The 22,136-nt window shown below is 32.6% G+C and overlaps 1 protein-coding gene across 4 annotated transcripts in view; it reads right to left on the reverse strand.

Annotated features, from left to right (window-relative positions):
- Nucleotides 1-22,136, reverse strand: part of SLIT2 (slit guidance ligand 2) — a 345,922-nt gene that overhangs the window by 97,916 nt on the left and 225,870 nt on the right. For 2 of the 4 annotated variants that reach the window (XM_069493905.1, XM_069493903.1), the window contains exons 8-12: nucleotides 21,613-21,776; nucleotides 20,456-20,467; nucleotides 19,362-19,500; nucleotides 1,349-1,420; nucleotides 778-849 (exon numbers count right to left, since the gene is read on the reverse strand). In XM_069493905.1, the coding sequence (XP_069350006.1) occupies nucleotides 778-849; nucleotides 1,349-1,420; nucleotides 19,362-19,500; nucleotides 20,456-20,467; nucleotides 21,613-21,776 (459 nt within the window). The remainder of the gene's footprint in view (nucleotides 1-777; nucleotides 850-1,348; nucleotides 1,421-19,361; nucleotides 19,501-20,455; nucleotides 20,468-21,612; nucleotides 21,777-22,136) is intronic. The other 2 variants (XM_069493906.1, XM_069493904.1) reach the window with 1 other exon arrangement.

A 22,136-nucleotide genomic window follows, 5' to 3' on the forward strand; every position in this document is an offset into this window, starting at 1 on the left:
TGGCATCCTTATGGCTACCACTGACTTACGACATTTGAAAGAGCTCTGCAGGAATTTACATCAATAAGAACCCTTCTCTGAGCATCAACTCTTCAAAAAAAAAAAAAAAGCCAGTCTCCACTTTCCAACTTTAAAATGTGATATTAAGGTTACTTTACTTAGTGGACTTCTGAAGAATTTTTACAAGTTCGAAGAAATGACAGCCTCTACAAACTTATTTGAGAACTTCTTTAATTTACATAGCTATCTTCCTGAAAGTCCTCTTGACATTAAAAAGCCTGTCATACTTTCTTGTCTTTGTTCTGCGAGAGATTAAAGCTGGTTCTTTCGGGGAAGTCATAAGACGATGAAACAAGGAGTAGAGAGCGCCTCTCACTGGTCATCCTCATCTGTTCTCAGCAAGACTTCACCCAGCATCGTTCTAAAGGGGACTGATACTGTCTTCAGACACAGTGGCTCTCTGCTTTCCAAAATAAACATTCTCCCTTTCTTTCAGAAAGAAAAAAAAAAAAATTTCAAAGAAGGGGCTCTAACTCTTGCTCTCTTAACAGCAAAATTATCAAATCATAAAATATATATTCCAAAAAAATCGGTTAATTTTAGTAGTAGTACTCCATAAAGATGATAGAATTAATAAATAATTAATAATCATTAACACTATTCATAGTTCATGTTCCACAATAAAAATCGAGAGTATATTTTTAAACCCAGATATAAAAATGCAGCCACTGTTTGTTGTGGCTTCTGCTTTGCTTCAGTGATGCTGTCAACACTTACAGTGAATTGAGAGAGCGCAGTCCTTGGAAGGCATCTGGTGCAAGTTCAGAAATCTGATTATTGCTCAGGTCGCTAAATTAGAAATAAGGTTAGGTTAAATTAAATAGCATGTCAGTGAGATTTACTGCAGGGGAAAGCTATTTATGGCTTTTACATGTTGGTTTTGTACTTATCAATAGATGTACAAAATGTGCAACATAAAGCATTTGAAGAATCCTAAATTTAAAAAAGAAACCACACTTTTTAAAACAACCATCATCTATTTTCCGAAATTATTATTAAAGATGTCATGTCTTACTTTTGACAACAGAACACCTAAGAATGTGCATAATGTATTGACCACATGCATTCAAGTTTGTATGAATCAATATGTTAAATTAAAGAGAAATTTAAAAATTACACAGTTCAGGTATGAAGATTAAAATATTATCATAGAACTAGCATTCAGATAGTCACATCACTTAATATTTAAACTGTGAAATACTTAAATATTCATACTTAGGTTTCTTTGCATGGTCATGACCTGTATAATTTTTTAAATTATGTGTATTCTAGAATATTGTTCACTCACATTCTTCTAAGCTTTTTATATGGTGAGAAAGCTCCAGGAGGGATGACTTTGATTGAGTTCTGTTCCAAACGTCTGCAATAAAAAAATTCAATTTTTAAATGGAAATGTGAACTCTCAGACATGTTTAAGTCTCAAGATTCATGTCAAGAAGCAAAGTTGATGCTCTTCATGAGTGATATTTTCTTTTCTTCCTCAAAAATGACTATTAAAATTAATTGTGCTTTTCAAATGTGAAATAAGTTAGGGTTAAACATAAGGCAATTATAAAAATAATAAAATATTCAGATTTTTAAATATTACAGGTCCATCAATATTTAAATATGGACTTTGTATAAAAGAGAAAACACCTTTAAGAAATTAATTTGGGAGTACATTTTAATAACTTAAATATAAGTAAGAGAAATATGTAGTAACACTGAATAGACGTATAACGTGTTTCAGAGATAATCATAAAACTCTTCCACATAGAAAATTACTGTTGAATATTAAATTTTATAAACATTTTACTTCTTCTACAGAAAGCATATTATACATTGAAAAAAATAACTGTTATACTCACAAAATTAATTTTGAAGGTTCTTATGAGGCAAAATCTTAAATTCTAAATCCATAAATGCTACAGAGATTTTCAATAAGACAGTCGGAACTACGTCAATTCACTATCTGAATATTTCACATAAAAATCACTGCAGCAAAGTGCATTCTAAAACACAACTGAAGTACTTTTATGATACACTAAAATCACAGAGTTGAAAATAACTCTCTGACATCATCTACTCTACGGTCCTGCTAACAGAGAAAGACAAGATTTTACCCATCTAGTTATGAAAGACAGAAAGAAGTAGATTTCACGAAGCCTTTTGGTAAATATTTTAGTCCATCAAAAAATGTTGCCTCTCAGCCTCCTTTATAAACATATAAACATCCTCATAAACATTTCCCGCCCCCTTCTCTTCTGTTCTGCTCTGTATCCCGGAGAGCTGACTCCTGTGATTCATATATCCCAGATCACTTGCCAACTGGCTCCTGTGAGATTTGGCCAATGAGACACTGGTGGGGGACTGAGGGGTGGCGGGAGGGGACAAGCCAGGGTATTTTTCCTCTTCTCTGATCAGGAGATTTCCACAGCAGCGGTCTGCTCTCCTTCTTAATCTTAGTTCCTGCTTGGGGGCTGCCTCCTAACTTTGTATAACATCACCTTCTTCTTCCCCCTTTGTATACCTGGGCAGGTAGCAGCTTTTTCTCTCTGTCACCTTCCTACGACTGTTTAACTCATTCACCATATTAAATTTCTCTATTTTTAAGTAGAAGAATAGAATTCATCTTCAATAGAAAAATAAAGCTCACCTGACATGAGCACTATTTTCCAGCCTAGATTTAAAAAAATATATATATGCATATATTTGAGGGCTGTCTGGAAAGTATCCAGCCATGTAATATGAAAAATTATATTAACAATGGCTGTATACTTTTCAGACAGCCCATACACATATGCATGTGTATACATTTATATATTTTAAAATATTTATGTATACAATGACAATATATATTGACTATATATGTGTCATATACATTGGCTCATTTTATTGAATGTTGGTAATAGTTTAACATCCATATATATATTACTAACATTTAATGAAATAAAATCAAACAAACCAAATATGCCTAGGAGGTTAAATCAAATCGCCTACATTTTGGTGTTTTCTGATTCCAAATCCCTTCTCACAGTGCCACGGGTTCTTCAACAGTCTCAGGGTTCACTCTCTGGACCTCTTTTATCTCTATATGTAATGGGTCTCCTCAATTTTCATCACTCGTGAACTCACTGTAACATTTGATATTGCTAAGAATCCTTCTTCTCTTAGGATGTGACACTATCTGGCCCTGGTTCTTACTGGACTAATTCTCAATTCTTTCTCTTCTCAATGTCAATTATGGTTTCACTATTTAATCCCCTGAATACAGTTATTTTCCAACTTTCCATCTCCTCCTCTCTCATACAAAAAAGTAAAATCACTTTTCTATAATCTTAAATTTTGTCATGATTTCTCCCTCTCCAAAAGACATAAGTTTGAGAAATGTAAAACTATGTAAGGAAAATAATTAAAATAATTTATAATACACTACTCAAATCAGTGAACTTTACTATAGTTTCTTTTTTGCTTACATGTTTTAAACAATTGAGGATTTACCATATATAGAATTTTTACATCTTTATACCCGATATCATATCATACGTTTTCCTATATTATTAAAAATTTTGGAAAACATTACTTTTAATGGCTTGATAATATTCCATTGTCAAAATATATCCTATTTCCTTAATCCTTCCCTAGTATTTAGGTTAGTGATAATTTTACACTATTATTAATATTGTTTAGTTATTTTAAGACAATTAAAGCATGATCTCCTTTTGAAGCCTTCATTTTCTCAGGTATGGTTAGCTGTGCTTTTCCCTATATACCCAAGGACATGCTCTCAACTCCTCTGTTCTTATTTCACTGTATTCTACACATTTTTCACATAACCCTGCTCACCAGGTTGTTGGCTCCTAAGGGCAGATTTACTCCATAAGACAGGAATAAATCATATGAAGAAAATATGGATTGGCATCTGGATTATTTATCTAGGTCTTAAATAAGGGTATTTTTTCCCAAATGTTCTAAACATTGCAAAGGGCATTTAAATCATTTCACTATTACATTATTGAGTAGAATGTTCTGAATAGATGGTTTAGAGAACCTTTTATTTACCTTGATTCATTCTTATAGTTAAATTTTGAGAAGCTTAAAAGGTAATCAATAAAAATACAAAGAAAACAAGCTATAGGTGGAACATTATTGACTAGTTAGAGGACTTTTTTTGAGTCTTGGCCAACAAAATATCATTTCAATGTGTTAAAGATTTGCTCACAATAACATAGCACTATGATAAGGAAAAATTAATAATTCTTAATGACTAATAGATTTCTTTTAACAGTAATGCAAAACTACTTAATATAATTAATTTCCATAGATACTACTTCAGTTTCTTAAAAATAATCTAAAGAAACCAGTACTTATTCATTCATTTATTGATTTGCCTTATAAATATTTAATGTCTACTCTGAACAAAATATTGTGCTATATGATTGGAATTCGATGGTGATCAAAAGCAGACTTGTTCATACCCTCATGGAGGTTTTATTGCTAAAGAGCCTACTTTTCCAGTCAGATTTCAAAGCTAATTTCTTTGATATAACTTTTATTAAAATGCTATATTCATCACTGAGACTTCTGAAATGTCAATAACTTTGACAAATGTGGTCAAACTAATTCCATAATTTTATATAAATGAAGATCTTCCTTAGAAATTTTAAAATTCATTTATTATTTTAGAGTCTCGCAAGCTAGAATACTTACAATGATCACAAGTTTTTCACTCAAATATATGTCATTATGATAATTTGTGTTTAATCTACTATGAATTTCATTGATAAATATCACTATTAAAGCAAACAAAACAAAAAAAAGATGTACAATAAATTTTGTTAGAAAATATATACTCAAAAATTTATAAAACAAGGAGAATTCATGATGAAATAGTACTCTATTTTATATGCAAAAATAATACTTCAAATATAATATAGTGTATTTCATGTATCATTTGTTACTGCAATTTACCATGACTTCATCTTCACATTGCAGACTATCTCATTTACAAGATATACAACAGAAAGCTGAACAATGACATGGACAATGGATTTGGTCACTTTTATTTATCTATTTATTTTCATCTTCGTTCCCAGAAAAGAAAGTATTTGAAACAGAGCTTATATTGTTATTTACACTGACTCAGCAGCTAATTGGTATTTATCATACTGTCTCAGCAGTTCATTAAAGCAAAATATAATTGCATCCTTCATTCAAAGAGACAGATTCTTAAGCAGGAAAATATTCTACTACTGACATATGTCAAACAATAAATTTTTAAACATTTCAGAATGTCTGTTGTCTTTTCTTTAGTGGGAAAACAAGAAACTAATTATACTTCTTGTCAACTTTTAGGTCTTTAGGATAAAGTGCTTTTCTTTTTTATTACAAGAACTTTAGAATATATATTTGATAAACTGCAAACAACATTCATCTCAAATGATGTCCTTCTTCCTACAAAAAGGGGGAAAGTATTTAAACCATATTATAAAAATGAAGGAATAGAAATATTAGAGTTTCAGGTTAAAGAAAAAAAAAAGCAGGCCGGGCGCGGTGGCTCACGCCTGTAATCCTAGCACTCTGGGAGGCCGAGGCGGGTGGATCGCTCGAGGTCAGGAGTTCAAGACCAGCCTGAGCAAGAGTGAGACCCCGTCTCTACTAAAAATAGAAAGAAATTATATGGACAACTAAAATATATATATACAAAAAATTAGCCGGGCATGGTGGCGCATGCCTGTAGTCCCAGCTACTCGGGAGGCTGAGGCAGTAGGATCGCTTAAGCCCAGGAGTTTGAGGTTGCTGTGAGCTAGGCTGACGCCACGGCACTCACTCTAGCCGGGCAACAGAGTGAGACTCTGTCTCAAAAAAAAAAAAAAAGAAAAGAAAAAAAGAAAAAAAAAAGCAAATGAAATTTACATTTTGTAGCACTGCTGTCCCCTAATTTTGTGCCTTAATAGCATAGAATTGGCTGAATTTTATAGAGTGAAAATTTGAATACATTGTTCCATAAAGAAGCTAATTAAAAACATTCCAGGGTTACAAACATAGGTAGTGTAATGGCTAAGATATATTTGCAGGCTGTGGATAAAATTCACCATAATTAGAAGAGTTCCAAATGCTAGTCCTTCAGAGAAAATTCAATATTGTGAGTTTCAAAATAAAAATAGATTTAGCAAAGTGAATGTGGAAGAAAATCCAATAAAACACATATTAAAAGGAAGATATTTTTATGTAAAAGGGGCCAGCCCTTTGTCTACACAAAATTTATGTGAATGATTGCAAAACATTCTATCAAACACACACACACACACACAAGCAATGGCTATTACCACTCCAAAATTAGAAGAAAATTTTAGTTACATGCTCAATAATATGAGAAAATGGAAATAATTTTCCAACTGCTCCTATTAAAAAAAGAAACTCAGAAGAATGTTTAGCCAATAAAAGACCCTTCTTCCCCCCTACACACTTAATTTTTTTCTCCTGCTCTCTAAGTACTGCTCTTTTATCCTACATGTCTTTAAACCTTTAGAGTTCCTAAAGAATGAAAGACAAACAATATCTATCACTTTATGGTGTCTATTTCCAAAATTATAGAAAATTGAAAATCACGTACTATCCCTCTGCTTTAATATTCAAGACCTTTAGAACACGTCAATTATGTGTAGGTACAAGTTTTAGCCCAAAGAATTCCAATTCTGTCACCTGTGGACTGCTGGGCTCTGTGACATATAAAATACTCCACGGTGGTTAACAATGAGCAGAGCTTTCTTGAGTAAACAACGTAAGTATGATTGGGCAATTAAAAAACCCCAACTAGTTCTGAAGCTATTTATAAGGTATGGAAGAATATTAGTGTGCTTTAAATGACACTTTCAGCTCACTAGCATTTAATTCTTAGACATTATTCTCAATGTTTCAAAAATTATATTATTTTTAAAAACTATAGAAAATAACATCCATATGCCAATTCTTAAAGAGCCCCCCTCAGGAGGTATTTATATGCTTTGTATACATAAATATGTAAAAATAAAAAAATTGTCATTTAATGATTAAAATTATGAGCTTTGGACTCATATAGACTTGAATTAAATTCAGAATCTGCCAGTGATTAGCTCTGTGGACATTACAAAAGTTACTTTCTTTCTCCTGTGTGTCAGTTTCTCTTTCTGAGCAATGAGGAATATAGAACTTACCACAAATGTTTTGATCAAAATAATAGGAAGCGCAAAAAATATATATGGTATTTTGTTTCTTACCCCAAAATAGCAAAAGAATAAAAATATGGGGCTATGTATGTGTATTAGCTAATCACAAATATAATACATAGCACTACATAATAAAAAGTCTACAGCATGTATAGTAGTCCCCCTTTACCCACAGGGGATACATTCCAAGACCGTCAGTGGATCCTGAAACCATGGATAGTATTGAACCCTATGTATGCTATGTTTGTTCATATATATTCATACCTATGATGAAGTTTAACTTATAAACTAGGCATAGTAAGAGATTAACAAGTAATAATAAAGTAAAAAAATTATTAACAATATACTGTAATAAAAGTTATGTGAATGTGGTCTCTCTCTTTCTTTCAAAATACTGTTAATATTTTCTGATCGTGGTTGACTGTGAGTAACTAGAACTACAGAAAGCAAAACCGTGGATAAGGGGGGACTACTACACACACACACACATGCACACACACATATACACTCACACATTATAAAAAAGACTAAACCTGACACATGATTTGATCTCTAATGTGAAACAAATATATATGGCTCTAAATGATGTTTTTAAACAGATTAGCTGTACAGGATTGCAGATTACTCAGTAACTGTATATCAAAAACATACACACATATACCACTCACATTGAAGCTGAAACAATATAACTGCTTGCAATGTCCGTGATCAACATGATTAAAATATAGCACTTTCTCTAATTTGGGGACTATTTTAGAAACACAAAAAAAGTTTTTATAAAATCCAGTAAAGTATTTGTTTGGATTGATTGTTTCTGTAACATACAGCCCAGATGCTGATTATACATGGCAATAAAACTGACAGTTCTTTGCATTTTCTCCATCTGCTTTTAACGTAAATGGCAAAAACAGCTGCCAGAGAATAAAGCTGAGATTTAATGGAGTGAGAGGAGGGAGGAAGAATGACTCCAGCTTCTGAATCTTAAATTGTTCAGTATAACCAATACATTCTCATCATAGGTAACATTGGCCCAGCATTTGGAAAGGAGGAAATAACAATATTTCTTTGGCATTAAGGATTCTCTTGTCTATTACATAATAATTCCAGCATAAGTACTTTATATTTCTGGGATGTTATGTCCAGCTTTGGCAGTAAATGCAGTCCACTGAAATCTTTTATATGTCCCTTCATAAAATGACCAAACATATTTTAGCCTATGATATTATTTCTGTTTTGTAATTGCAGTCTCCAGAAATTTATAAATTTAATAACTATCTTCAGCAGCTGAGTGAATATTGGCCTCTAGAGGGACAGACTTTGCATATAGCTAGCATTTTTGCCTTAAGATTGTGTCTATACTAATTGGTTATCAGGCATCCCTGTCTTGGGATAAACTTGTTCCTGAAAATTATTCATTTCCTTAATTTTATTTTATTTCTTGTGATGTCATTTTAGGATACATTCCCCTTAGCATAAATTTAATTGATGTTTTTATAGTTGAGAAATGATTCTTTTTTCCATTTGATCTTAAAGCATTTACAGTAAGACAAAACTATGTCTGAGTGCATGAGTGTGTGTGTGGATGAGGTATGTGTGTGCTTTCTGAGTGAGCGTTAAAATTTTCATGCATGTATTCACATAGACACCTATTCAAACGCAAAGATATACTCAATATATGCAATCAAATGGTTTAGACTTAGAGCAAAAAAATGGGCTTAGGCACATGGCCCACTGATTTCAGGGGGACAGAGTATATTTATAATGTCACTAACATTTTTTTTCATATATAATTTTTTTTATCAACCCAAGAAAGAAAAACACTTAGAGGTTCTGTTTTGTTTCTCATTAATAACTAAATGAAATGTAGACACTTACCATGAATTATGCACTGAGCTAAGTCACCCATTTGCTAATCATTTTTGTTTTAAAAAAATTATAAAAATCATCTTTATACATCACTTAACAATTACTCAATGAGTAGATAGTAGTTTGCATTCTTCCCCATCCCTGCACTGAGTTATTCTCCTAAGTTATCCATCATCTCTTTCCTAAAGTTTAGATAACACTGCGATCACTGGTAGTACTTGAACTACATAAACTTTCAACTCAGTCTTTCCAGCTGATTAGCCATAAATCTATAACATAATTGTTGAAAAATCAAATGACACATTCATTCATTCAAAGAATGAATAATACTATGACTGTGACCCCAGGTATCTTCATTTATATGTTAGAGTCTACACAGGTCTTATTTTACATTTGTGGGGTTTCCAGTTTTTTCCTGTAGAAGTTCTAGGGGGAAATCAACTGCATTAGCACTAGAGTTACCTCTTGGAATAATTTCTCATCACTCTCTGCTGCTCAGCTTGCCTTCATCATCACTATAGAGACTGTTGCTATCACATTCTCAGCGGGCTTCTTTCCTCCAAACCACTCTCTACTCCACGTTAGAGTGATTTTTCCTAACAAATAAATCTAATCATGCTACTACCATGCTCAAAAATTTTTCTTGTATCCTACTGTCATCATGACTTGAAGAAGTCTCTCTGAGATTTGGCTTCTGCTGTATGTTCTAACAACTAGAAATGTTTAATTCCTCCAAAACAAAGTACCCTATCACTTTCTTGGGACTTTGTATGTGCTCTTTCTTCTGTCTAGCAAAGTCCCCAATTTCTCTGCCTGCAAAACACATCCCCTTACCTGAAGACTACTTGATTCTCCCCGGCAGATCAAGGTTGGCTTCCTCTATGTTCTTTGTGCATATGTGTTCTATTACTTATCACATAGTTTTAAAATTTCTGTTTGCATAAAGCTTCAATTCTCTCCACTGTAAACATTTTGAAGTCTGGGCCTGTGTTCTGACGCAGAGTAGGCACTCAGAAATGTTTGTTGAGTATGTAGTATATGAAACAAAAATGCTATTTTTCTAAATGTCTTTCTTCTGTTGCAATAGTATTAATCAAATTCTTAGGACTTTTTAAGAGAAATGAGTTGGGGTTTCTGTTTTTCCTTACCACTTTAATTTCTGCCTTTGTCATTTTAATATTTCTTTTTCTCCAATTTATTTATAGTTTCATTATACTCATTTCCACTTAACTATTAATATTACAAAAATTTGATTTAATCTTCTGTATTTTTCCTCTTAAAAAAGCCATTATATAGCCTTCTGCTTAAATAATCACACAACTCAACCAAAAGAGCATTTAAAGTGTTTGCATGTATGGGTATACATATGTATTACGTATATGTTACATACATAATTTTGGGAGAAATTAGGTACAAATAAGAAATAAGTAGGGGGAAATAGGTACAAATAAATAATTTTCTTATCATGAACACAAAGTCTTAATAAAAACAGTTTCTTTGCATGTAATGAATATATATATAGCCTTTTAAAGATAATTTTTCTACTATTCTTTCAAAGGTAGAGTATTTTCTATTCTACTATTCCTTCAAAGGCAATTAAAAATTACTCAGGATATGCATATGAAATTGGGAATTCTGTCAAAATATAGATGAAAACACTCCAATGACTAATAGTGAACTCAATCATAGTCTATGGAACTACTGAAAGATAGTTTAATCTATAAATGTATTTTACACAATTTATCTTGCACAGTTTTGCTGTGGAATTAACAAAGTTGCTGAGGGAGTATACTAAGTGTGGCTACTGACAACTAAGAATTAACGGAGACATTTGTTCTGAGGTAGCACACTGGAGAGCTCTGCTTTCCATGCTGAATAATGAATTGGTACTATGCAGTTTACAAGAAGCTAAATTATTGTAGCATTTTCTGGGCCCTTATGAAATCATAATATGAAAACTTAAGAAAATACAACCCCAAAAACATTAGGAAATAAAAATGATGACTAATGTTTACATGAAAAAACTTCTTTTATATAAAATGACTTTATGACTACTCATCTAATTATTCAAAATTCCAGAAAAGAATCATGGCATTTTGTTTTTCTAGCCATATGTATGCTAGCATATAATCAGAGTTCAACTAATATTGACTTGTGTATATTCTTGGGCTAGTAATTTAATGGCATATGGGGAATACATAAGTAGTTTCTGCTATTATGAGGATCTCAGAGTAAAATTTGAGAATATAATTCGAATTCCCTACATCAGAATGATAGCTCCTTTTCTAAAACCAGGTTTATGTTAAAAACACTGACAAAACTGTTTTTTAAAGTACGAAAAATTAAAAGGTTCTGCTAACCTTTGGAGAATATATAGCTTTCTATATTGTTTCAGTAGTAAAGAAACAGAATGAACAATTTCAAAAATTTTTTGGCAAATTTTTTATCATAAAGAACACATTAACTCCTACACAAGATACTTTGTAAAAAGTACTATGTCATCCATATTTCTAATAGACATAAAATATTGAGAGTTTTATGTATTATCTAATCTGAAGAGTATGGAATTGTAAAAAATATAAAATGCAAAGCCAAAGCCATGCTATAGGTTAGCTGATTCCGTGGGTGGACCTGAAGGAACAAAAATATCAGGAATATGTAAAACTGCAAAATGCTAACAAGTGTTCCAGGTATTAACAAGTGCTCTAATAAAACTATGAACTAAAGTAGAATTGCTCATATTTTCACTTTTATAACATTTTCTTAACTCTGCCTATTTTCTATTACATTTTATTACAATTAAATTATTTCATAGTCAAAACAATTGCACTTTGAAATGATCAACCTACTTGTTATTTAACAAGACAAACACAGATTATTGTCTATTTACTTCTTTTATACCAAGTTACATTAAAAAATGGTACCATTTGCCTTACTTAGATATTTTATCAATATTGTCTAGATAACAAAGTCAAGTTTATCTACATGTGCTATGAAAAATTGGCCAAATTGTACAGTGGGTTTATTTTTTAAATTTATTTTTAAAAATTTAGCATAATTAAAATAAAATCAACTAATTACACAGCATGAAAGGTGTACTATTAGTTGAGATATTACTAAGTATGTGCTAAACAATCTAAAAGGGATGCTTAATTTCATGAGTATCTGTAATTGTTTTAAATCAACCAGCACAGAATAGGCTATTTAAAGACAAGTTGATGAAATTTAATTTGCATATCTTTATATACAGAAAGTCAGATGACTCTGAAATATGTGGATTCAAAACTGAGTAAATATTATTTAATATAATTAAGGATTCAAATTTCTGAGGGAGCAATGTAGAAATAGCATGCAAAAAGGGATAAGTACATACGAGAGGAAGCGTTTATGTAAATAGAAATGGGCAAAAAAGAAATTTTTAAGGTTTTGTTCCATATTATAAATGCAGGTTGAAATCAAATATAGCATTGAAAAATCATTCTTACTTTCATTTCTTTACAATTATGCATGCAAGTGATCGAGAGAAAGTAAAGGGACAAAAGAACTTCCAAATCTAATATTCAATCTTCATCATTATGATTCTCTTTGAAAGAGCCTTCTTTATTACTGGACCAGTAAAAGTAGTTCAGTGAGTTTACTCAACAAATTGCATTTCCTTTATATTTTACCTATTTGAATAGCATGTCTGACAAAAGTCTTATAACCTCTGAGATGCTGCAATACATCTTTGAAAACATCGAAACAACTCTCACAAGATTGGTTTTATGTCTGACAACTCTGCTACTTTCCTTTCTGTTTTCATAATTTGAACATTTCCCCGATCTTCTTTCAGGTAAGTGAACAGAAAGAACTGTGAGGCTCTCAGCTTCTGAGCCTTGAAAAGGAAGCCAAGTATAAAGGCAGGAGGACATCAGAATAAACAAGACATACTAAATTGTACAACCTATGTTCTTTATAACTATGCTCCACGATTTATGAAACTTTTGCATAATGGTTTGAAAAGGCCATATGCCATAGGAAACTTATAACTGGATTGAAGGAACTAAATGTCCACCTTATAGCAATCCAACACATCATGTTCAAAATTTTATACCTCAAAATATGACTTAAGAAATTAATTCTGAGGATTTGATCTATATAATCAGTTTGCTATTAGTGATTTTGTTGCCATGGACCAGATCCTGTATGGACTTGCCTGTGGCATTCCATCTGTTTGCAAACAAAGTTTTCAATCAGCAGAGTTCAAAGCAGCAAACGGCTGGGAAGATTTTCAGGGAGCAACAGCTTCTTTATTTTACACCTAATTTTATTACATTACACATTCTATTTTCCCCCTCTATATTGTCGACATTGGTCCATATTGCTTTGTCACTTTTTTTTTTTTTTTTTACTATGAAAAATGGAGAGTTGGAGGCTCTCCAGATGGCATGCCTGAGACCTCCTCCACCTTCTCACAACACTGTTCTCCCCACCCACACTACGCTAAGTATTACGGCAGAATTGGTGAGGAAAATAGACATGGTTTTGCCCTCATCAAGCTTGCAGTCTAATGGGATAGTTTCACATTAATTAAAATATTAAACTTTGATGAGTTTTGTGCAGAGAAAATTCAGATATGAGAACATTTAATAGAGAATAGGAAAGATGACAATTAGTAGTTCTAAATACAAAGTAATATAAAGCAGCTCTCAGTTTTGCAAACAATCTTATATGTTAACACTTTGTTTTTCTCTCTGCTTCTTCTAAGTTCTCTTCATAGGTAAATTTCTTAACAAATCTTTTGTCCTGTTTTTCTGAGTATCAGTCTCTTCATGATTTTTTCAATTTTTCCTCCCAGCAAGACCAAGTTATGGTTACCCCTCTTACAGCTTAATCAAGGAAGGAACACAGGCTTTGGAATCAAGAAAATCTAAGATTGAAGCCAACTTAATCACTTCTCAATTGATTTTTTTTTTCTTTAAGAAATTTCTTAATTTTTTTGACTCTTTTTTTAAATAAATAATGAAAACATTTTTTCTTAAAAAATAAAATTGTCAGTCTTTGAGAGATTTGAGTTAAATGTCTATAGGTTTCCTTACAGAGGAAATATGACTTTAGAGAAAGATGTCTAAAACTTATTTGTAAGATGATTGCAATAATTAATATATCTCAACAAAAGGGTATCTATTAGCTGCTGGCTTGGTCAGCTGAGAACAAAGCAAAAAATATAGAAATACATAGAGAGTGGAATCCAAACCAGTATGAGGAACAGGGAAATTTTATTAATGAAGTTTTAGTATTCTAGCAGCATTTTAGCCCATGCCATTAAACATTATATTCATCTAACTTTTCTCTTAACTGATATTATGCTTAAAAAGTACCAATTTGTTTACAGGTGATAACAGGCTTCTCCTTATGGTTTTATTTATTAATCTTGGTTAATATAGGTCCATCTTTTCAGAGACAAATCTGCTCTACACATTTAATTAATTTTTAAGTTATCCATTCACCCAATAAATATTTATCAAGTGCTTGCTATGTGCTAAGGTACTAAATTTCTTGCTGGGTATCTAGTAGTGATCAGAACAGAACTGGTTCCTGCCTTTGTAGAGCTTATAACTTTAGTAGGGAAGACAGATGTTAAAAAAGAAACACACAAATACTTACATAATTACAAAATGTGATAATTAGGTGCAATCAAATTAGATTCCTAGCCTACAAATGGGAAGGCAGCTCCTGGACCATGGTAAAATAATCGGTATAATGAGGCCTCTTGGAGAAAACCACCAGTCTTTATCTGGCATATGCCTCTGCATTAGTTTTCATATTTTATTTAATTTCATAAATACCCCATCACAGGTCAATGAGAAGATCAAATTATATAATGTGTATACAGTATACAGCAGTACAGGTGTTAGATAAATGTTAGTCTCTTTCTATTATTCCTTCTCCAAATTATTTCAATTCTGACTTTAAAAGAATATTTCATTTCTATAGTTTAACAAATAATTGTGTTAGTGTATACCAGAAGCATGAATTTGTAGTTGCAAACACAATGTAGAATAAAAAAGAATGAATCATGTTTTTTCTACCTAGATTTATAGGCAGTTTATCACTCCCATATAGCATATACATGCTTTCTTTTTTTCTAGAATTATATTGAGACAGGTGCAAGAATAAAGACATCACACAGCAGGAAATCAAGTCAACATTATTAAATGAAGTATTTGATAACTTACAATAAAGAAATTCTACTGACAATTTATGTTAAAAATCCAGACTTAAGAAATATATGTGAATAATATGGAGGGGAATTTATAATTTTCAGTTCATCATGTATTAAAAACCTTGAATCTATAAAGATAAAAAGATGTATATAGCTTCATTTCCACATTTCATAATCTTACTGATGTTCTTTATTCTTATAAAAAATAAGAGAGTAATAAAAAAATGAATTACTAAGCTAGTAAGTTATGGACTATAATGAATGAAAATGGAGGTATTTTGTTGAAGATCAATATAATTTATTACCAGATGCTCTACTGATAAAGCTGATAATGTAATAATCAGAGAAGTAAAATTCACCTAGAGCTTCACATATGTTTTCATCTCTCCTTATAAATTTAATTTATTGTATCATTACCTGCTACACCACCTCCTCGACATGGCAAACCCAATGGGACATGTTATTTAGTGTAACTTTTATGCTACTAAATCCAACCATTACACAAGATCTAAAGAGCATACTAAATAGAAGAAAAGCATTACGATAAAAATAAAATAGACTACATAACATAAACCATTTTAAATGTCTCATATTGCTTTCAATATGTTATGTCTACAACTTATTCTCTCCTTTTGTCTACCTACAGCAGCTTTTTGTTCTCCCTTCCTATGATCTGGATTGGATCGATTCCCTCCTGTGTCCAGAATCATCTTGCTCCCACATGTATCTTCTAACCCTTTCACATTTCTCTTTAAACCTATTCTTTCTTTCTGACTTTCTAATGGTTGTAGGTTTTTTTCATCTTAAAATAAACCCAAGTTTGTTCTTTATAGCAACAACTGTCTTTTTTTTTTAAAGGATTTTTAAAAAATCTTTTCTCAGCCAAACTCTTCAAACTGCTCCATATCCGGTCTCTCCAATATTCATCAATACTCCCTTTCTTAGCACTCTAAAAAGTGGCTTACTAACCAACCATTCTATCAAAATTGAATACTCCAAGAACAATATGCTGGACAAGTTCAAAGACTTCTTAGGTTTCAGATTGGTTCATTAGCAGCAGTATCTGCCTCTGCAAATCATTTTTCCTAGAAAACCCTTCCTCTCTGACCTGTTAGAGCCCTTTGCTGTTTTTATTTAGGTTCTTGGGCATCTCTTTTCTTACTCTCCTTCTCATTGGAAAATTGATGGCTTCAACTATCAACTTTGTTTTTTTATAATGTTAATTACCCTGAAATACTTGTCTCAAGTTTTTGACTTGCTCCAAACTTATTATAATCTGTATTCTTTTAGTACTGCTGGATGTGTCATTAGTAGTTCAGTATTTTACAGATTGAGCTCACCATCATCATTCTCCCCAGGATCGGTCTGTTCCTCAGCTTCTTAAATGCAATGATATAACCACAACCTGCCTATCACTCATACCTGAAACTCTGGCATCAACATCATCTTTGGTTTATTTTTCTCCATTACTCCCTCATTTCAATAAATGTCAAGTCCCATTAATTCTGCCTGTACAGTAACTATCATGTCTGTTTCCACATCACCATCCCTACTGTTACTGACTAGCTCCTGCTCTTCTGACATCTCAGCTTGCATTCTCTCCTTTCGCCAAATCACTGTCAGGCATCTATCACACTAATTCTTCTAGAAGATTCCTATGCTCAAATGCATTTCAAATAAAGTCTAAGTTCCTTATACTAACAAGAGCTTCCATGAATTGGCTCCAATCTACCTTTCCAACTTCATTTTCCAGTACTATCTCAGGCATCAAATACCAGCCAGGTCCTGCTTGAGAATGTCTGGTACTTTCATTGCTATTGCCTATGCTCGTGGTCATCTATTAATTCTGAAATCCCCTTTCTCATCTCTGTATTTACATTTGCTACCTATCTTTCAAGGCCTAGCTTGGATGTTAACTTCCACAAGAAGGCTTCCATGATTAATGTATCATTTATATAATGACTATGCTAACCACATATAGCTGTACATGTGTTAATTACTTAGTTTCAAACTGACCATAACCCCTAGTTTTAGATGAGGAGACAGGCTCATAGAGGACAAGTAACTTGCCACAGTCTCACAGATAGTAAATGGTAGGTAAACCTGGGGTTCTAATGAAAACTTTCTGATTGTAATTAACCACTGTATCTTGCCCTCCACTTTATGTCCTCTACAATACCTTGAACTAGATGTGTTCATCTCTTAGAACGTTTTTTTTTTAATTTCAATAGATTTAAGAGAATACAGTCAAGTTTTGTTACATGGGTATGTTGTATAGTGGTGAGGTCTGGGCTTTGGGTGTACCCATGACCAAAATAGTGTACATTGACTTTTTTACTTTGTACTTCATTTCATAATTTTTAATTTGCATGTCAAATTTGTTAGCTACTTGATAGAAGATCTCTGGAGAATTCATAGTGCCTTTATTTAGTAAGTGGTTACTTAATAAATGCTCCTGCCTGGATAAATGAATATACTACTCCCTTATTAAAAAACTCACTGTATCTTTCTACTATCTACTTTATCACATCTAATATCTTCTGACTAAGCTTAAAGGCCTTAAGTTATCTGTGGCTTTAAAATTAGATGCAGATGTCCTTTTTAGGGCATTATTTTCCATGATGTCACAACATGAACCTATTGTTCTAATTAGGTTCAACTGCACAGTCTCTCAAACATAATAATGCTCACTGCCACCTCTGCCCTTTGCTGCCAACATTTCTCTTTCAGGAATGTCACCCACTCATCCCAAATTGTATCTTATTCTTCTTTCAAGATTCAGCTAAAAAAATACTTATAAATGTCTTATATTGGAGACGTAGTGTCACAACAATTTAAATTTTGATGAGAATAATATTATTATGTGCCTACATTATTTGGCATCTGTGTCAAATCTCTACAGATTCTAGAGTTTCTGCAGAGAATCATGTCTTACACTGCGAAGCTCTAAGCCCACTGTAAAGCACATATTAGGTACTTTAAAATGATGGTCATAGGTCTTGTGAACTAAGGTTATTTTCATATAAATTAGAGCAGTTACATTATTATAGCAATTAAACAAACTGGTTAAAAAATGAGAAGTTTTTAAAAATAACATTTTTTTTTTTTTGCCTACTTTGTAGGCCTATCACACGAAGCTGTTCCCATTTTATTATTTCATCCAAGAACATCCAAAATCATTTCTTTAGTTACAATTTAGAAGCAGCCTATAAAACAAGAATATGATGGGCTGGGTGGTTAAGAGGGGCTTTCTTAATAAATGGATATTGAGGTAAAGATTTTCCCTAGTGCTTACTTCCCCAGATGGTAAAAGCATTCCATTTTGCATCATATGTGACCTTGTTTTATCCACATGACTTATATTTGGCGAGGACATAGAAACGCATTCAGCAGCTGCACACCAAACATGTATACAATACCTTATCATGAGAATTTCACTTTTGATGGAGGTAGTTATCAGCTCAAATAGGCTAAAATTCCCACTAATTAAAAAAAATTCTTTATACTTGACTTAATAATATTATTGTTTTTACACTTTGCATTGAATTATCAATTCGAACAAACTAGTGAAACTGCATTTTAAAACATGAGCTTTTGAGGAGGCAGAGCAGCATCTTGCTCTCTTGTTTCTGTGGTTTGTTAAAGCAGCTCTATCTCTCTGTACTCCCACTGCACCAAACTGCAAATGGGTAACAGCAGATCTACAGATCAGAGAGGATGGACAAGATACAAATCATCCTGTTCGTTTTATTTTTCCTAAATAGCCTAATGACCCCTTCTTGAGGTGGAGAAAGTACTATTATTCCTTAAAATGCTTTCCTTTTCATTCTACCTGTTCCCCCGGCCCCCGCCAAATCCTAGCCACTTAAACAAGATATATATTTAATTGAACAGAATAAAGGTCAATACACTTCTGAAAGGAACATTTGTTTAAGTTAATTGATCCGATGTGCCTTTGATAAACCCAGAATCTCCTAAAGAAAATTAAGGGTTGATTCACTGGGGAGGTGGAGGGATAAGAAAAAAAATTTCGGGGCACGTACATTTCTGTGATGGTCTCTGGCAGATTTGTGGGGATCTCAGTGAGACCTTTCCCACGACAGTCTACGATATTGTTGCTACAGGTGCAAGCGGCAGGGCAGTGCAAAACGCTACAAGAAGGAGCCATAAATGACTGGTGACCTAAAAAAGAAATGAACAGCAATTATATTTTTCCTCCTGAATTTCATAATTGTGGAACATGCAGACTTAGCTTAAATAATAAAGCATGTGACAGGAATAAATTTCTCTAAATACCTGATCATAAAATGGTCCTATATTTCTAAACTATTATTTTAGGAGGCATGCATTTATCTTTTTAGGTCAACAAGGCAAATGAGATTTTAAAATCTGGTCATAAAAGTGGTAATTTTTAAAATTTGAAAAAATTGAGATAGGCTAAATTCAGTTTTAAAACCAGAATTCTATTCCAAATTATTCTGATTTCCAGCCCCCTCCTCAAAAAACCCCAGCAATTTCAAACTAACATATATTCATTTCAAATAAGCTCAAACAGAGTTTGGTCTTTATCAAATTTATGTGGTTTAATTTACTTTGTCTTAAAAAACAAAAGGAAAATACTAACACTTCCGTCTTGGTAGAATATTACTGTTGCTCAAATTAAGTAATCATGTGCCAATAATGTGGAGGAAAATTAGATAACCCTAAATATTATGTCTGGATAAGTAAAAAATTACCACTTTGAAGTTACTATAATAATTTGTGTCATGTCACTTTGTAATTATTAATCTATATAATTCTTTTTTGAGCTTCACATGATTAAAATTTTAGCACAAGTAGTTACCTTCAGGTATGTATTTTTTACTACTCAGTATTTGGAAACAAAGCTATTTTGACATGAGATTTTACTGCTTGAAAGATGAGCACCAGAATGTCAGCAGGGCTCTACCAAATAGGCATCTGCAAATTCATGGTTTCTAGAGAACAGAGACTGCCCGCGCCCCTCTGCTGGGAAAGGTCCCCAGTGAAGGTGATGTGCCAGAAAGAGGCTGCTAGCTAGTTGTTAACCCTGTCCCTTTAAACGAGCTCTCAAACTCTACAAAAATATCCTCAGTCTAAAAAAGAAACGTGAACTTGCCTTCTTCCTCATCTAGAAAACAGGAAGGAAAAAGTGAAGAGAGAAAAAAGTGGTTAGTAACGAATTGTTAGTTATTTCATTATTTAATTTTTTAAAAAGCAATCAAACATTCCATGATATTGTAAGACGATTTTGTTTAGCTTATAAAATGTGTGGAAAAATACATAAAAGGGTACAAAAGATAACAATAAAATAGAATCAAGTGCTAGCAATGTCTCCCCATGGCTTTTCAAAAACACTCAACTATTTATGATGCATTATCTGTATTTTATATACATAAAAATAATAATTTGTTATATTATATTTTGAATAGACACTTCTGAAGCAGAACCAGCTCTATATTCATAAAATATGTTATGTAATAATGTGGATATATAAATATAAACAAATACATTACTATATACATAGATATAAATAAAAACAGGAATCAGACTGGCTGAGTAGGGATCCTTGGACTCAACTATATAAACTTTGGAAGGTTTTTCTTTTTCACAGCATTTTAATCTCTAATATAGAGATAATAATATATTTCTCATTCAGATGTTATGAAGGAAGTGAAATGCAGTAAATATATGTGAAATACTCAGATTGCTGCTTAAGCACATAGAAAAACTCAGTAAATGTTGGCTATTGAAATTAGACATAGCCCATGTCTTATTTTTGTTTTCAGATTTTTGTTACTATAGCTAGTCACTTATTATTTGTTTTAAGTAAAATTGAACCATTATTATATATGTATATAGGAAAAGTATACTTTGCAACTATGCTTGCATTTGTCTCTGAATTTCACAGCAAGGATTCAGGATTATCTAATAATTTTTCAATTATTAACATAAAAGTAGCTATAATTGTTACTTAAAGGTAAAATAATGAGTTAAAGTAAAACCATAATCTAGGAATTTCCTATGTTTTCCTGGAGTAAAAACTGAAAAATCTTTGATCATAATTTAGATGCAAGTAATCAGTAGTTGCCAGCCAGTGTACAAACATCTTAGAAAATATTATTATCACTAAAAAAGAGGACCTCCATAGAGTGATTAGTGCATAATTGCACATGTTAGTGAACAACATCAAAGCCTTTGAAGCATGCACTGTTCACATTCCATTACGTGACAGCATACAATAATAGGATAACATAACCCCTCTTTCTCCCTTACCACTGCATACAAATTCTCGTTTTTGAACCTCAGCTACGTTATGGCCTCTCAGGTGGGACGGGCCCATGCACTGAGTGTACAGGCCGACCCGAGGCCTTTGGCGAAGCCAGTCGGAGAGCCAGGCCAGGTGGCAGTCACAATACAGGTTGTTCGAATGCAGTCGACTAGATGAGAGGAGACAAGTTTAAAGCAAGAAAACAAAAAATAGTTATTTCAAAATTCGAAAAATTCATTAATAATACTATTTACCTTTAGTTCTTAACATAGAAGCACGTAAAGCTTAGCAAATTCCGATACAATCGTTTTTTTTCTAAAAATGAAACAGGCTTACAAACACAGAAGTCTCTCTTCATTTGCTCTGAGCTACGCAAATACATGGAAGCTTGAAAATGACCGTAAAATAATTTCACCTATGTTCATTCAAAAGCGTACTGAGAAAACAAATACATCCAAACCAAACTGTTCTGCGGTCCCAACATACTAGAGCCAATGGGGGTGGGGTGGGAGAGTGGGAAGGCAAGGGG

This window comes from Eulemur rufifrons, chromosome 19 (assembly GCF_041146395.1).
Source record: "Eulemur rufifrons isolate Redbay chromosome 19, OSU_ERuf_1, whole genome shotgun sequence".
In the NCBI taxonomy this organism is placed as follows: domain Eukaryota; kingdom Metazoa; phylum Chordata; class Mammalia; order Primates; family Lemuridae; genus Eulemur; species Eulemur rufifrons.